Consider the following 16,827-nt stretch of genomic DNA (forward strand, 5'->3'; position numbering starts at 1 on the left):
TATGTATAGAGTTACTAGATGTGCTATAGCAATAAAAATAAGGAAAATTCCACATTCCTCTTCACGCTCAGTGTAATGGTTGGCATCGTAGTACGCTGATGATTTTACGCAGGAAATTTAATGTGGTATTTTTTTGATGCTCAAATTTAGTTTGGAAAATTAAGTGCCCCATGAATGCACGTTAGCAGCGAAAAAGCATAGAGAGCTGTAATCATAAAATATGATCATCTCGAGTAGTAAAATAACTTTCTGAGGGTATGTGCGCACGTTGCGTACTAGCCCAGCACCGTAAAAGGTGCGCTTCAGAGCGCAGCTGAAAAGCTCCGTTCTGAAGCGCATGGTGCCGGCAGAGAACGTGCGCTCTGCATGCAGCTCCTGCCATAGACAGAGCAGGAGCTGCCGGCAAAGCGCACGGAAGAAGTGACATGTCACTTCTTTTTGCGCAGCGCTTCGGCAGTAGCCGAAGCGCTGCGCTCTAAAACGCCACGTGCGCACGGCCCCTGCACAATCTCCATAGACTGTTCAGGGGACGCAGGACGCATGCAGTTACGCTGCGCTACAAAGCTCAGCGTAACTGCATGAATTTACGCAACGTGCGCACATAGCCAGTTTTATCATCTGGTTGTTGACTTTGCCTAATTGGGTTCATTCCCTTTCTTATCGATGTGTAGTTACTAGTGATGGGTAAATAGTAACTATTTATGTTTAGATTATTTTTAACGAATCCCAAAGTAGTATTCCAGTATTCATCATGAATAATGAACCCTACCGCAAGTCAATGAGGAACCCAGGCATTTTCCTTGCTGTGACAAATACTGGAATAGTACTCTGTATTTGGTAAGCATTATCCGAACACTAGTAGTTACTATTCACCCATCACTTGTGGTTACATAAACTGTGGTTGGATTTTCAATTATTTTATGAATTGCGCTTTAATTTCAGACTATGGATGGAATCGGCTCCCTTTACAAACACCAAAACACAAATCCATCTTGTGGTGGTGTGAAGGGGTCTGGTGCATTTCCCTACATTTGTGCTCCAAGTCAGAAAGGTCCTAATAGCAATGCTTACCCTGACTATATCCCGCTTAATGGCAGTATTTCTACATACAATACAAATGTTATTGTTACATGGCTGCGCCCACGGCTCCATTCTAGTAAGTCAGTATAAGGGATTTGATTATTTTAGTCTACGAGAACTGTGCTTAAATTTTATTTCCTAATGACTCTAATAAAAGCTAGTGAATGGTAATGACAAATTCGTTAAACAGTCGTTTCAATGCCACAATTAAGGGTCTTGAAATTCGGGTTGACGCTTCATACTATTTCTCTGTTTACTGAGTTCTTGAAAGGTGGAAATTTGTAATCGTGTAATGCAAAAATTGTTATGGCTAGTAACAAAACCATAGAAATGCAGTCAGGACCCCACCGAGGATAAAATATACAATGCATACCCAAAAGGTTAGGTTGTGCTGGTCTTGTCTGGTACATGGTACAGTACAGATTGAGACAAGGAGGAGCTTCAAACATGCTGGAATAAGGAGCGATCAATATAGGATTCAAGGCTAGTATCTACTGGTACCAAGGTGGATGACGACATCTCTAGTCTTGCCAGATTACAAGCTAGCCAGAAAATGGACCCTCAAAGAACTATACTAAAACCATCCCTTTTTTATTATTATTATTGTACGCTAGTACTGGCCTTTATGCGCACCTGTGTAAGTGGCTCTGGGCTGGGGTAGGAGGCTCAGTTGTAGATTAATATTGCACTTTTTTCCAGTAAAATGATACAGCATTGATGCAAAAGTTGGTGGACCCAATCATAGCCAAAGGATCCATAAGGTATAATTTGTCAGTCACCTATCCCGTAAATTTTCTGTTCCATTATAGGAAAATAGAATCAATTTCTAACATACATGTGAATCTAACCTGAATATTACATCTGAAATGGTTAATATTGTACAAAAGATTATAAGCCCATTGAATTGATCCTATAATGTATTTCCTTTCCTCTTTTTACTTTTTTCATATCCTATTGCTTTAGTTTATTTATTTTCTTGATTTAATTTCCTTTGGTTTGCACATCTACTGTTATCACAGTGGTAATTGATTTGACTTTAGTCATTGTCGGAGCCTTTCCCCAGTCATTATGTAACTTCCTTTCTGGCTCCCTGTTTGCAGGAGAATGTTCTGAAGTTACTATTACCGATGGACATTCCAAATAACTGATTCATCACAATGAGCTAGTCTCCTGTCTGGATTCGCCTTTGTTTTCAGAAAGTAAAAATCCAACTATTCACCAATTCCTGTAGGAATCCACATGCCTGAATATGAGCATTCCTCATATTTGTATGGATTTCAAGTCCTATGAGCTAAAATGATGGCTGTGTAGTAGAACTCATTTACACAAACCCTTTTACTGCCAGTAGAGAAGTGTTGTGGAGTGTTCCTGATAAAATGCATTGTCTGTGTATGCAGGAGAAAGCGCCAACAAATAGTGTATTATTCTAATACCTGAACAATGTGTACAGTCTTATAGCCACAGCACAGGAGAGATATTCAGCTATTGGGAACTGCAAGATTGGAAGTTTTTATATAATTTTGACTAATAAGCTGCACTTGTATGTTAATTGGGTAGGAAGCTAAAACGCTATATCATCACTCCAGCGTTTATTTTTTATTTCACCGCTGGAGTGGAGCTTTAAATCTAAGTCCCCTGCCCCTGGTCTTATACTCACCTTCTGGTGTCTTCACTTTCGATCTCCGCCGCTTTGGTTGGTTTTTGGCAATTTGTGACCTGCTAGCATGTTAAGTGTTTCATAGAGCGCGCCAGCGGTCACAAATCAATACAGCCCTGAGAGGCTCGTTTGCACTCTCATAGACTTGTATTGAGAGCTTGTGACGGAACTAGTGATAAGTGAGCATTACCGTGCTCGGTACACATAACGAACAGTTGGATGTTCATATGGACACAACTTGAGCACCTGAGTATAATGGAAGTCAATGGGGGACTCGAGCATTTTACCTGGAAATCTTCTGTTCTTGTCACACCCACCCAAGCATCCAAGTACTCTTAACGAGCACCTGAGCATGGAGGTGCTTGCTCATCAAGTAACTTCTAAATTCCGGCCAGTCAGAAATTATAGGCACAAGATGGTGCCGTGGGACTGGAGCAATGCTGACAACAGATGAAGACACTGGAGGGTGAATATAAGATAGGGGTCAGGGAACATAGATTTAAAGCAACACGCCCAGGAGCGGGCAGTCATGTACTTCCGGTGACTTCATCAAGTGACTGCAGACTTGTAGCCCTAGGCTGGACAACTCCTTTAAGAGTTGATTAATGGGTCTGCCAAGTAACCCCCCTACCAATATGACATTAATGACCTATCCTAAAGATAAACTATCAATGTCCAGGAAAATCGTTCTAAAGATAAAGCCTCAATCAGCATGACAAAACGTGGGAGATTTATCTAAACTAGTGCACAAGAACAGAGAAGGTCCATAGCACGCAAGTAGATATTTGCTCTCCGATTTTTAGTGATCCTTTGGAAAAGATGTTAGCCACACTCTAATTGGTTGCTACAGGCAGCTTCTCCACTTTCCATTTGCACCAGTTTGTTTTTAATCTTGGTGTGTCCTGGACTCTAGTGCAACTCATTATGAAGAATAATCCTGGGTGTATGAGTGCTGGTCCCCAATTATCACGATCTACCATTAAAACATCTCGTGAGATGTCAATACTTGTCAGCTATGAATAAAGTGAATACATAGTATATCAAAGCTTTTTTTTTATTAATCTTAAAGAATACAATAAACCACTGTGTAATAATAAACCTTTTTGCGCCCCTGTAGCACTCCTGCTGACTCCTATTATAGTGGTTCATGGCCGCTCCTTCTGGTGACACGTTCTCTCTAAGTATTTCCTTTAAGCCCCCTGTGTACATAATCCCCATCTAGATGAAAAGACAGAGTGTTATTAAAGTGTGTTGGATATGGTAATCCATGTAAAGTAATACAGCGATATATCCAGCTCCTGTATTTCCAGGGTTATGATACCTGCAATCATAGGTGCCTATGTAACCCGGTGAATAAGGCTGACACGGTAGAAGTAGGTTTCCTTAAAAGGTGACCTGTGTCTGGGCTGTTTAATAAGTAACCGGTGTTGGGCTATATATGTCAGCGCCCCGAGCAGCAGAGAAAGCGTCCACATTCCTTCGAGCTTCAGCTTGGCGTCACCACAGTTTCCAAACATGCCTGTGCTGCTTTGCTATACGGATGAGGCAGGTATGTAATTACTAGAAGAAATGTACTGGTTATTATGCACAATGCTGAGAAAACTGGAAAAACATTGCCATCGTAATATATATTGTGCACCAACTGCCATCAACTATCTCATGGGATAATGGGAAAATCTGTATTCACTAAAGGCAGATTTTGCCTGTGAATTGAGAAATTTGAGACTGTTCGATCCATTCAGGTTGAGAAAGAAGCCGATTTCTTTTGATTTAGATCTATTACAAAGTTTCTTATTTTCAAGTGTACTTTTGATTTATGGGGAACAATACTTCATTATGGTATATTAAACTAAGACTAATAATTGATCAGCTTGTATTTGGTTAGTGTGCAGATCTAGTAGTTGAGGTATATATATATATATATATATATATGTATGTATGTATGTATGTATGTATGTATGTATGTATGTATATGTATGTGTGTGTATATATGTATATATGTATATGTGTATGTATGTAGAGTGCAGCATAGCTCGGTGACTGGGCTATGTGGCGTATCGATGAAAGGAATAAGGTTGGACTCAACTTGCCATCCAACATAGCTGTTGTACAGGAAGTGGCTCTGTAGACAAAGGGCATAATGTTAAATAATAAAATTGAAATATTTCCGCCGTTTTTTCCCAAGAATAACTTAAGTGACTTATTTTGTTTTTTTGTAGGTCACTGTCCGACTGATTCAGAATTCGGGGACACGTACCTGGTCGGGAAGAACATCATGGCAGAGCCGGACTACATTGAATCAGATAATCCAGAACTAATAAAGCCCCATAAATTAGTAAATCCTGTAAAGGGGTCCAGAAACCACCAGGATCTTCATCGAGAATTATTAATGAACCAAAAAAGGTAATAAAATATGGCTAAACCTAAGTTTGTGTATGGTCATGGAAATGGACCTGGAAAAAAAAATCTGATGTGTAGCTAGTCGTACTGTAATCAAATTGAGGAAAAGGATAAATTACAAGGGTGAAAAGTTAGTTAACACAATATCCATGTAGACTTATGTTATCCCAATGCATTGTAGTCATTTTACCCAAAGCAACAGTCAGACTGGGAGTTGAGCCATATACTGTACATGGCCGCAAGTTGCTGAGGATCAGACTTGCTTGACCCAATTAATGTTAAAAAAAAAAATGCATTCACTCGGCCTCTCCCCTTTAACCCCTTTTCTCAACCCCCCCCCCCCCACCGCCTTGTCCTCAGTTCCCCATCCAAATATGGAATTTTTTGCTTCATCTATACCTTTTGGCTTGGGTAACTAATTAACAGTCAAATTGATTCCAAGAAACCCAGCATAGAGAAATGTAAAATATCCATTTATTTTTTATTAAAAAAAAAAAAAAGTTACTGACTATGGATTAGCGAACCTGAACTGTAAAGTTCAAGGATCGTACCTGACACCTAATGTCCAGGGCTCAAACTCGAAAATCTGTGTCCAACTTCAGAGTTCGGGTGCTGTGTGGATGCTGAATATAGTTTGCTGAAAGCTTTTCAGCACAGGAAAGATGACTGTATGCTGCTGTGAAGAAAATGGATAAAAACTTTGCTTGGGGGTCCTCCCTATTTTTGATAACCAATGCAAGTAAAGCAGACAGCTGGGGGCTGCAGTCCTCACCTGTCTGCTTTACTGTGGATTGTTATCAAAAATAGAGGGGACCCCACACTGTTTGTTTTTTAAAAATTAATTAAGTTTACAAAAACAGCATGGGGTCTCCCCTATTTTTTATCACCGGCCTGGTTAAATGGCAGACACGGAATTTCTCACGATCCAGACCTGCTGCTGATCACAAGCGACCTATGGAGCCTTATCAGAACAAGTCTCCATAGGATTCAATGGAAGCCGTAGGAGATTACACCATTAGAGTATGTCAGAACTTCAAGGATTTTTTAATTTCATAAATTGGTGATTGAGGAAGTGTGGGGGAGTTTTCAGTCAAATAAACTATTAATGGGAGTGTCTGATAGATGCAAATTCACTAGTAACCTCTGGGCTTGATATCAGCTTTAAATTCACAGCTAACATCAACCCCAAAAGTATTACCCCAATTGCCACCATGCCAGGGCAATCAGGAAGAGCCATAATTGGCATATCTAATGGATGTGCTACTTCCGGCGGCTGCAGGCTGCTATTTTTAAGCTGAGAAGTGACAAGTAACCATGGGCCTTCCTAGCCTTATAACCAGCTAAGTTAAAGCATTCAGTTGAGTGCTGGTATTATCTAAAATATAGGGGACTCCATAACTTTCTTTTTTTTTTTTTTTTTGTTTTACTAAAGTCCGGCTGAACCCGGCAAACCTGAACATCTACGGGTCCGCTCATCCCTATTGCTGACATATTTTAAGTGCACTTTTTAATCATACTGTACAAAATAGCCAATAGACTGATTAAGATCATGCGCTGCACTCATAACATGTGAGCAATATTTTAAAGGGAACCTGTCAGCAGAAATTTTGCTTTAAACCTAAAAGTTTCCCCTTCTGCAGCTCGTGGGCTGCATTCTAGCAAGGTTCCTGTACTTTTTGTGCCCCCTTTGAGACCAAACTAAACACTTTATAAAGTTGTACCTTTTTGTCTGTAATTCTTGTAAATTATCCATGGGGGCGGGCTCTCTTGCATCCGTTGCTGTCCCGCCTGCAGATTGACGCCGACCCCCCATTGCTCCATTTCATATCCCAGGACACAGCCCACTGCGCTCGAGGTCCCGTGCACGCGAGGACCGCTGGTGACGTTGCGCAGGCGTGAGATTATGGGCAGCGCTGTGATTGCATCGCAAGTGCCCGCCCATAATCTCGTGACCGCGATCTCCCCTCTGCCTCCAGTGTTCTGCGCAAGCGCTGGCCAAATGACCGACGTCACCTCCTTCCCATCCTGCCCTGCAGCAGGAAATAGATGGGAGGAGCGGAGCAGCACAGCACAGGATACGAGGAGGTGCGGAGAGGATCTGAGTGACGTACACAGTAAAGGAGGGGAAAGGGTGAGCACGAGATTATGGGCAGGCACTTGCGATGCAATCACAGTGCCGCTCATAACCTCGTGCCTGCGACCACATCACCAGCGGTCCTCGCGTGCACGGGACCTCGGGCGCAGTGGGCGGCGTCCTGGGATATGAAATGGAACAATGGGGGACGGCGTCAATCTGCAGGAGAGACTGCAACGGACGCAAAGAGAGCCCGCCCCCCATGGATAATTTACAAGAATTACAGACAGAAAGGTACAACTTTATAAAGTGTTTAATTTGGTTTCAAAGGGGGCACAAAAACTATAGGAACCTTGCTAGAATGCAGCCCAGGAGCTGCAGAGGGGGGGAACTTTTAGGTTTAAAGCTCAATTTCTGATGACAGGTTCCCTTTAACCATTTTGTTATGCTCTTTCGATTATTATGAGTAACACACAAATGGACATTTTACATTTCTCCATATGGGACCTTGCTAGCAGATTCCCTTTTTCCCCCTCTATCAACCATTACAGGGCTTAAGAGTGTTGTTTAGACATCTATTATTGATGACCTTGCTTTAAGATAGTTCATTGACCTGAGATCGGTGGGGTCCAACCCCTCCAATTAGCTGTTATTAGCTCTATCCTATTTTCTTGAATAGCACTTATTGGCATCTACACACTGAACAGAGCAATGTTGTACAGCTGATTGGGATGGATGTATTGATGTTCTATTTTAAAGTGAACCTGTCAGGGGAAATATGCACCCAGAACCACGAGCAGTTCTGGGTACATATTGCTAATCCCTGCCTAACCATCCCTGTATACACTAGCATAGATAAAGAAATCTTTACAAAAAGTATTTCTAAAGATCTTTTATCTTATGCTAATGAGTGCAGTGACTAGCCAATTTTTTCCCCCGGCTAGCCGCCCTCTTAACATGTTATTACTCCCACAGGCGTGTGCTAACATGCTTATTCAATGCAATGTCACCAGCGGTGACTCTTCTGAATGCCGGGCACTTCCGGTCACTTGCAGTATGAAGCCGGGTGTACGCGTCCCGTCTTCAGACAGGTCTAGTGCTCATGACCAGAAGTGCTAGGGCCTTCAGCTCCGTGTTCGCAGTGGATACAGATACAACAGCATGTTCGTACACCCACAGGGGCGTACTAACATAAGACGGTGGACTAGTCAGGGGAACTAATGCCTTCAGGACTAGTCCCTTTGCTCATTAGCATATGATATAGGATCTTTACAAATACTTTTTCTAAAGAGTGCTTTATCTATGCTAGTGTATACAGGGACTGTTAGGCAGAAATTAGCAATATGTACCCAGAACTGTTCATGGATCTTGGTGCATATTGCACCTGACAGGTTCCTTTTAAGGATATTAGCTGCCTGGACAACCCCTTTAATGAAGTGCCCTACAAATCATAATCTCTATCCAACAATCATACTAGTAAATGGGCTACATTGCTCCACTGAGTTTTCTTCAACTGTTATTAGGTACCGCAGGTCCCTCATGAGTTAAGATTTCTTCATTTTCGTTGGATTTACTTTAGTACTAATTTAATATTATAATGTTTATTTCCAGAGGTCTCTCGCCCCAGAACAAGCCTGAGCTGCAGAAAGTGATGGAAAAAAGGAAAAGGGATCAAGTTTTCAAACAGCAAAAAGCAGAAGCTGACCAAAAGAAGTCTGACTTTGAGCTAGAACTAGAGAAGCGGCATCAAAAACTCGAAGAGGTGAGACTTTTGTTTACATAATTTGGTAATGTGAGGGTACAGAAAGTTGGGTTGTCATAGCAGTATTGCCAGCAGCAAACTGTCATACCTAATTTCAGTTTACAAGTTATATGATCGCTGGAAGTCTGAACTATGAGCTTTACTGATTACAAGAGCAGGACTATGCATGGCCATCACTCCATTCACTTTAATGGGTCTGTCAATATAGTTTTCAAGATGGGCAGTTGTACGAGCCCTTGTGGTGGTCTAAATCCTATAAAGACGTTCAAGTTGCCCTCTCTGCCATCATGTAGTAATGTCATCCATCCTGTTCTATCATACCCCATCCTAAATATGTCTCCCCATTCTGGTAAATATATCCCCATCCTAGGCTCCTTCTGGTTTATATGTCCCCCTCCTGGGTTATGATTATATATATATATATATATATATATATATATATAATATATATAATATATATATATATATATATATATATATATATATATATATATATATATATATATATATATATATATATATATTATACCCATCCTGATAAATGAGTCCCCTTCTTGGTATATGCGCAGGAGATCAAATTAGAGAACACACAATTTCCTACATGTTAAGGTCATTGTATAGTCCTATGTCATTATATCCTAACATGCGTTAACTAGCAGTTTTTTTTAAGCTTGTTTCCTAAATTGAATTTATTGTAAAGCACATACTTTAAAATATAAATGAGAATAATGAAAAAGAACACTGATCAAAATTAGAGAACACTTTCAGGTACCTGCAAGTTTTATTGGTGTTGATGTGGCATCTGGTGCTAATTTCCTTAATTATCTGACAAAACCTATTTAACACAGCCTAACTTTCCAGTTTACACTGATTTTAGCAAAAATGGTGTGCTGTTCCAAAGTGTCACAAACCCTCCAGCAGCATGTTGTCCAGATGAAGGCCAAAGGTGTGTCTCTATCAGCCATAGCAAGAGAAGTTAGTTATTCCAAGTCTGTGATTGTAAGAATATTGTAACTTTACAACATATAAACTTTTTCAAATCCCTCAAGAAGGCTGGTTGCCCTCGAAAGACAAATGCAAGAGAGGTCAGGATAATATGGAGAATCTCAACGAGTTATCGTTTCAATACTGCAGCTGGAATTGCTCACCAGTTCAGCACTGACCAGGTTAAGTATCTGTCTTATCATACACTGTCAGGATGTTTAAGAGCATTTGGACTGAAAGCCCACTCTGCAGTGACCAATCCTCTCATTAGAAAAAAATAGATGTGGTCCACACTTCATTTTAGTGTTGAAAGCAAGTTTAATTTATTTGGGTCTGGTGGGAAACATTATGATTGAGAAAGTGTCATGGTTTGGGGAATGTTTTCTGCAGCAGGAGTTGGACCTCTCATACAGCAACACGTAGTTTCTTACTTGCATTCACCACTCAATTAGCCAGCAATTTTCATGGAGGACAATACCCCCTCTCACACAGCAAAATGGTTAAAGCCGTTCCTTGAAACAGAAAACCTTGAAACAATGAAAAAGCCAGCCTAGAGTCCTGATGTAAACCCAATAAAAAACCTCTGGAAAATCCTTGGTGACAAGTTATGGCCAAGAAACCCACAACAGTCAAAGAACCGTGGAAGAAGACTGGACCAAAATCACACCAGAGCAGTGAGAGACTAGTGATGTCCTGTGACCACAGATGTGCTGAAGTCATTCAAAGAAAAGGCCTGTACACTTCCCACTGATTAGTGACTGTTGTTACCTTCAGAAATTTTAGTTATAATCTTTCTCTTTGCTACAGTCATTGTTGTTCTCTAATTATGATCATCACATTTTGGGCATTATAAAGGTTTTATGTTAATAAATTTGGTATATTTTGTAAAACACTGTTCTAGTGACATCGTGTACCCTTTACAAAAAAACCTTTCAAATGTTGATCAATGTAGATTACATAATTACTGAAAAAAGCAAGTGATCATACATTGTTCTCTAATTTTGATCTCTGGTGTATGTGTACATTATGTCTCTAGCGCAAGATAAAAAGCACGTAGTACTCGCCCTGACCGGCTCGGTCGTGGGCCCCTTCGACCTCTGTGACCCAGATTGTTGTGCCCCTGGCTCTATTCACAAAGGGCACTTTCAAACCTCTATTCTTGTAATCAGCAGGTGATTTAGCTGTTGCACCTCCATGTATCCATAAGATAGGTGATATATTGTATGTTTGTGAAAATCACCTCAAAATGGTCCTGTGAATAAGCCATGTGGTTGGTCCATGTAACCCATCCAGTGATATTTCCTTTACTACATGAAATTGAGTCATACACCTTGATGATGGTTTTGAAATGCTTCATCAATCTGGTTGGTGCTAAATTGAGGCATTTTGAGGGTTCAAACTGCCTTTTCAGCAAATTATTGCATAAATCAAATTTACTAATGCATATATAAAAAAACAATATATTATATCTGAGAAATCGTCCTTCCCCATTTTTTCTTCAACTTGTGAAAAATGTAGGATTCAGGACATACTATGGCAAAAAAATTATGTCTCGCGTAACCACACGGTAGACATTAATCTATGATTATGTAACACTGCAATTTATTTCTTACACCTTTTCTCTTGATGGAGTAACAGTCCATTGTCTGCACATGGTAAATATACTCACCAGGATTATAACATTTCTTATTTTGTTATTCTCCTTACAGATGGAAATGGAAAAGCATAAGATTGAAGAAGAGCAGGAAAACAAGCCAGAGTTTCTCAAAGTCAAAGGCAACCTTCGTAAGATGAATCAGGAAATATCTACTGCAAACAGTTCTTAGACGGGGACATGGAGGGCCTTCTAAATCACTGTGGAAATGCATTTTTACTGGACTAAAGTTGGATCTTTAGTTGGAGGCTTGCCTTAATGGATATTTTTAAAAGGAACATTCATCCTTGAAGCTTTTCGGGACCTGAAACAGCAGAAACGCCTTCCAGTTGGATGATTAAGACTGTTAATTGCAGATTGTGGATACCGAGCTGTCAGCTGACAAAGTGACCTTTTTATTAAAAAATAATTGTTAATGGTTTTGGAATGCAAAGAGCTGCATTACATGGGTCTACGCTTTTTGCACTCTTTGCACCACCAATGGTTTGTTTTTAAGCTAGATTTTGCAGGGTAATGTCATCTTAGTGTCTTGAATTAAAATATTTTTTTATGCTAAGGAAAAGACCTTAAAATAAGTCTATGAGGTCTAAAAAAAACTGTTTTTCTGCCACCCTTATCCTTAAGTGTTCATGATATTGAGGTAGATCTGCTACACTGGTTTCATACAGAAGGTGTGGATGTCAATGGATGCGACTAACGTTACAGTGTATAGAGTGGTGTGTTTGGGGTTTTTTTTCCTTCTGATCATTACCTTGAAGAAATAAAGGGCATAATTATTTCTTTTTTAATTGTTTTTTCCTAGTGTTCCATTTTTATTTTTTGTTGTAATAGCTTTGTATTTGGCCACCTGGTTGTGCAGACCTATCCAAGATCCCCCTGCCATCCTATACTACAGGGCACCTCTTTCAGCACCCCTGATGTTTTTTTGCCTTAGTTTACTTATAGAGCTGCATAAATATAGACTGAAGAAGTTTGGTCACACTAAGTAGATAGAGGTTGTATTTTAGTTGTTGGATTTATCCAATATGTATGCCAATTTTTCATTCCGGAAACTTTAGATCTCAATGAAGACAAGGAAATCTTGTTGGGCATTAAGGTTTCCATTTTCTTGAGAATCCATGATGGATTTGATGGATTTATTTAATAAAAGCCCCATTGATTAATGGAATCTTTTGCTATATAGGTAGAGAAGCCTAGAATCCTGCACTTTTCATGGAAAAAATCTTGAGCTCTGCTCTGAACACAGCTTAAGTCATAGACTTTTTTTTTTTTTTTTTTTTTAAAGAGTTTTTATAGGAACAGAAAACTAATTTCTTCTAAATTCACTTACAGCCAGACTGGGTGCATTTGTCAAATGTTTATCCACCACAGTTGTAGAATGTTGTATTGTAATTACAGTCTTCGACATAGTCTGTAAATGTAATATGCATTTGGAAGATGGAGTGTTTTTGCAATAGTGACATTTTTTAATGACCAACCAAGGGCAGGTATATATTCCTATGCATTCAGGGCATTCATTTCCTTGAACAGACAATCATTTCTGCCTTGTAAAAGGGGTTGTCCACTACTTGGACAACCCCTACTCATTCCCATTGTTTGCCCTGTAAAGATAAATAAGCCTATACTCCCTTCCGATGCGGTCACGGTGCCAGCGATGTCTAAGTCACATTCCCGGAGCCCATATGAAATTGTTATAACAGACAAGCCCCACGGCCAATCAACGCCTGGCATCTGTCTCCCCAGCTTTGGAAATTTGAGCAGGATGTGAGCGCTGCTCTGACTTCCTGCTCAAATGTCCGAAAGCGAGGGAAGCCGGTGCTAGTTAGTCACCGGGCCTGCATGTCCTAACAATGTCACATGGGCCCCGGGAACACGGCTTTAGACATCGCTGAAACTGGATGTGAACAAATGGAATGAAAAGGGTTGTTAGTGGACAACCCCTTAATATATTAAGAAGACCGAACTCTTGGGGCCCTCCCTAAACTAACGAGTAAAGACAACCCTCTTCGCCTTTTGTATCCTACAATTTGGCTGTAGATCTAACACTGTGCACTGAGTTATCCGATCTCTGGCTTGTATCTGTTTTTGTCTATCCTCCTTTCTTTTGTACAATTTATTCACCTTTTTTTATAGTGTTATTTTGGACAGACCACACCTTGGGGTCGGATATTTCTTTTCTATTTCGTGTTGCCCTGTACTGCACCCGTTTACTTAATCCTTGCAAACTTGAACAAGGTTGGTTGTGCTGCTGGTAATGTGTATGTTAAATATTTTTTTTGTCGGTGGGCAGCCAACTTTATATACTTCTTGTGCCATACATATTTGGAGTGTATTGTCCCTTTTATTTTTAGTTTTTTGCCTAGGCAGTCAACATTTTCACATTTCTTGTACTTGCTGTGCCATTTGCATATCTGGAGTGTGATTGGAGGAATTACTATTCTATTCTGACCGTTTTTTTTTTTATATCCTGTTTTGTTTTTTAATGTTTGCCTCTAAAATTGGCTCCTCTTCATTGATCCCTTTTATATGTTTGCAGAGGTCTATATTTGGTATAAGGGGTAGCGTTGCATTTGTGTATCATTTGTTTCCTGATAATGGTTAACTTCAGTTTATTAATGATCTTGTTATACCATGCAGTAATTCTTAGGCTAGCTTGGTTTGTTCAATGAACCTATAAGGTCCAGCATATCTCCTTCTTGTGTACTGAGATTCTTAGCTTTACAGTTCAGATTTTTTTTTTTTTTAAAGATTTATTCTATTTAAACTGTGAAATATTATTGACATTTACATCTATAGGGGTTCGAATATGTTGTCATTGTTTTTTTTTGGTTTTTTTTCTCCTGCTTCCTTGGAGGTGTTAGTGCAGTTACTTAAATGCTGTTCAGTAAACTCCTTAGTTGGAGCCTATTACGTTATACATGCTGATACATATTGTGGACCAGGTGAAGCTGAACAGATTGATATGCTGGTTTATTGATCTAAAAATCAATATATTTTTTAATATATTGAAATTTCTGTTAATTTTAGCTTAACGGTCAAGTGGGCGGTCCTAATTCTTGACAGTTGTCTCTATATGTACTCATAGACTGTTGATAACCGATTAAGACATCCCACTTGATGGTTAAGGTCAAAATGACCAGGGATTTTAGTAAATAAATTACAAGTTATTCTGAATCAATTTCTTCAATTCAATGTATCATTCAGCTCATATCATGCAGCTCACAGATTAGACTGCATGTTCAATGCGAAAGGTTCCCTTTAAACACTTTTCGAATCGTACTATAAAATACATGTCCACTTTCTGATATTCTGTTTGTCCATGTTTCTCTGCTGGAAAATGTTTTATTGTATTGTTTATCTGTTACAGGACTCTAAATCTCCTTCGTAGCCATAGAATTTTATAAAATTATTCCACTTCAAGGTAGTACTTAAAATCTACATCATACTGTGTGTGAAGTTGAATGTATAAACCACAGTTTATTCTCCCAAGATCCCCCCCTTCCCATCAATAACAGCAAAATTGTATTCAATTTACAACGATGCATAGTTTATGGAGCGCCGTAATAGAAAAGCCATTTGGTTGGTTCGGGCAGCTGCTAACTTTCCCCTTACACATTCACATTTGGCTCAGTGGAAGGTGTGTATAGTTATGATAGGGCAAGTAGAGTGGGGTGCTGCTAGACCCCTGGAGAAACAAAAAGATTGGGTGTTGTAATTCAGCATGCCATATACTTCTCTTCTCTAACATTGTCATCAGAGGAAGAGTGTAGAGGTTTCCATATACACCAGATGGCCATCTTTCCCCTTACACATTCAGATTTGGCTCAGTGGAGGATGTGTATACTTGAAATGGGGCAAGTACTGGGGTGCTGCCAGACTCCTGGAGAAACAAAAGCATTTGGCGTTGTAATTCAGCATGCCAGATACTTCTCTTCTCGAACATCGTCATCCGAGGAAGAGTGTAGAGGTTTCCATATACACCAGATGGCCGGCCTGCCTCAATGAAATTGTTGGTTTAAGCTGACTAATCCTGTAGGACTCTAAAGCCAATCTCACATGGCTAACCTTCAGTCTCCACATGGACCACAATGGGTCTCTTGACCAAAACTCAGCAGTCTCATAGAAATATAGAAATTCAGAACATGAGATCCTGCTGATCTGGAAGTCCGCAGATGGTCTGAAGCTTGCTGTCCATACTTGGACTGTGGATGTGGGATGTGTCAAACCAGCCAAACGCTGGTTCCACACGAGCAAATTTCACCGTTCATATATAGACCACGATGCACGGTCTAGCTGCGGATCGTGTAACCCAAACTTACAGCCTCACATTTTTCTCTAAGAGGCTATAAGTTTCGGTGTGGAGCCCCACTGTCAGTCCAGACATTACGGTCCATAGATGGACTATAAAATATGCTTGTGAACATTGCGTGGTGCTGATTTAATAGCAAAGAGGGTGTAAGTGTTAAAATTAAAAGAAAACCCTGATCAAAATAGATCTAAATATTCTATGCCTGGTGTATTGACTGTGGGAGCAGAGCGTGACACAAGGATTTGTTATGTGCTACTCCCTGGGTGTTGTCTGATACTTGGTGTGTGGGATTTTTCTAAGGCTGTGATCATCTAAGTCTAGTGTACCATATTTATAGAAAAACAGTGCCACCATCTTAATGGCTGAGGATCTTATCCTAACCATTCTGTTTCCTTAAAATGTTTTATTTTTTAAATACCAAGATTTTAGTTTTTAGAAAAAATAGGAATTTCTTTTAAATAAAAATTTTCTGTCTCAGGGTAACTAGCTACTTTTTACTTAACCCATGTTTCTTGAATAATAAAATAAGTAATCCTCACTAATGAATATTATGTTACATTCCATTTTGGAAAATCTACACCAAAAGTGGAACTTCCACAGCAGCGGGTCAGTTTTTAGCTATATTTTTTTATTCACAAACATAAAGCAGATTGTACTTTTTTATTTTTTTTTCTTTGTTTGCATTTTTCAATATTTATACGCCTTTTCCTTCTGGATAGCAATCTATTTTTCATTGCATTTGAAGAATCTTGTTCTCGACTAGTTTATATAAAGGGAGCCTATTTTGTTTTTCATTATACTATTTTGTATTTGCTGTAAAATAATTGATTTATTGTTATGAAATGAGGGTTGTAAATCTCAGAACCAAATCTATGCTTAATAAAGTTACATGCTGTGCTATGCATCT

General features: G+C 39.6%; 1 protein-coding gene across 3 annotated transcripts in view; it reads left to right on the plus strand.

The window, feature by feature from the left end:
* Positions 1–16,818, plus strand: part of FAM107B (family with sequence similarity 107 member B) — a 156,733-nt gene extending 139,915 nt beyond the window's left edge. For all 3 annotated transcript variants that reach the window (XM_075345247.1, XM_075345245.1, XM_075345246.1), the window contains exons 2-4: positions 4,957–5,140; positions 8,823–8,973; positions 11,667–16,818. In XM_075345247.1, coding sequence (XP_075201362.1) covers positions 5,013–5,140; positions 8,823–8,973; positions 11,667–11,783 — 396 coding nt within the window. In that variant the 5' untranslated portion in view covers positions 4,957–5,012 and the 3' untranslated portion in view covers positions 11,784–16,818. The remainder of the gene's footprint in view (positions 1–4,956; positions 5,141–8,822; positions 8,974–11,666) is intronic.
* Positions 16,819–16,827: the final 9 nt, after the last annotated feature.

Source organism: Anomaloglossus baeobatrachus, chromosome 4 (genome assembly GCF_048569485.1).
Source record: "Anomaloglossus baeobatrachus isolate aAnoBae1 chromosome 4, aAnoBae1.hap1, whole genome shotgun sequence".
Taxonomy (NCBI): Eukaryota; Metazoa; Chordata; class Amphibia; order Anura; family Aromobatidae; genus Anomaloglossus; species Anomaloglossus baeobatrachus.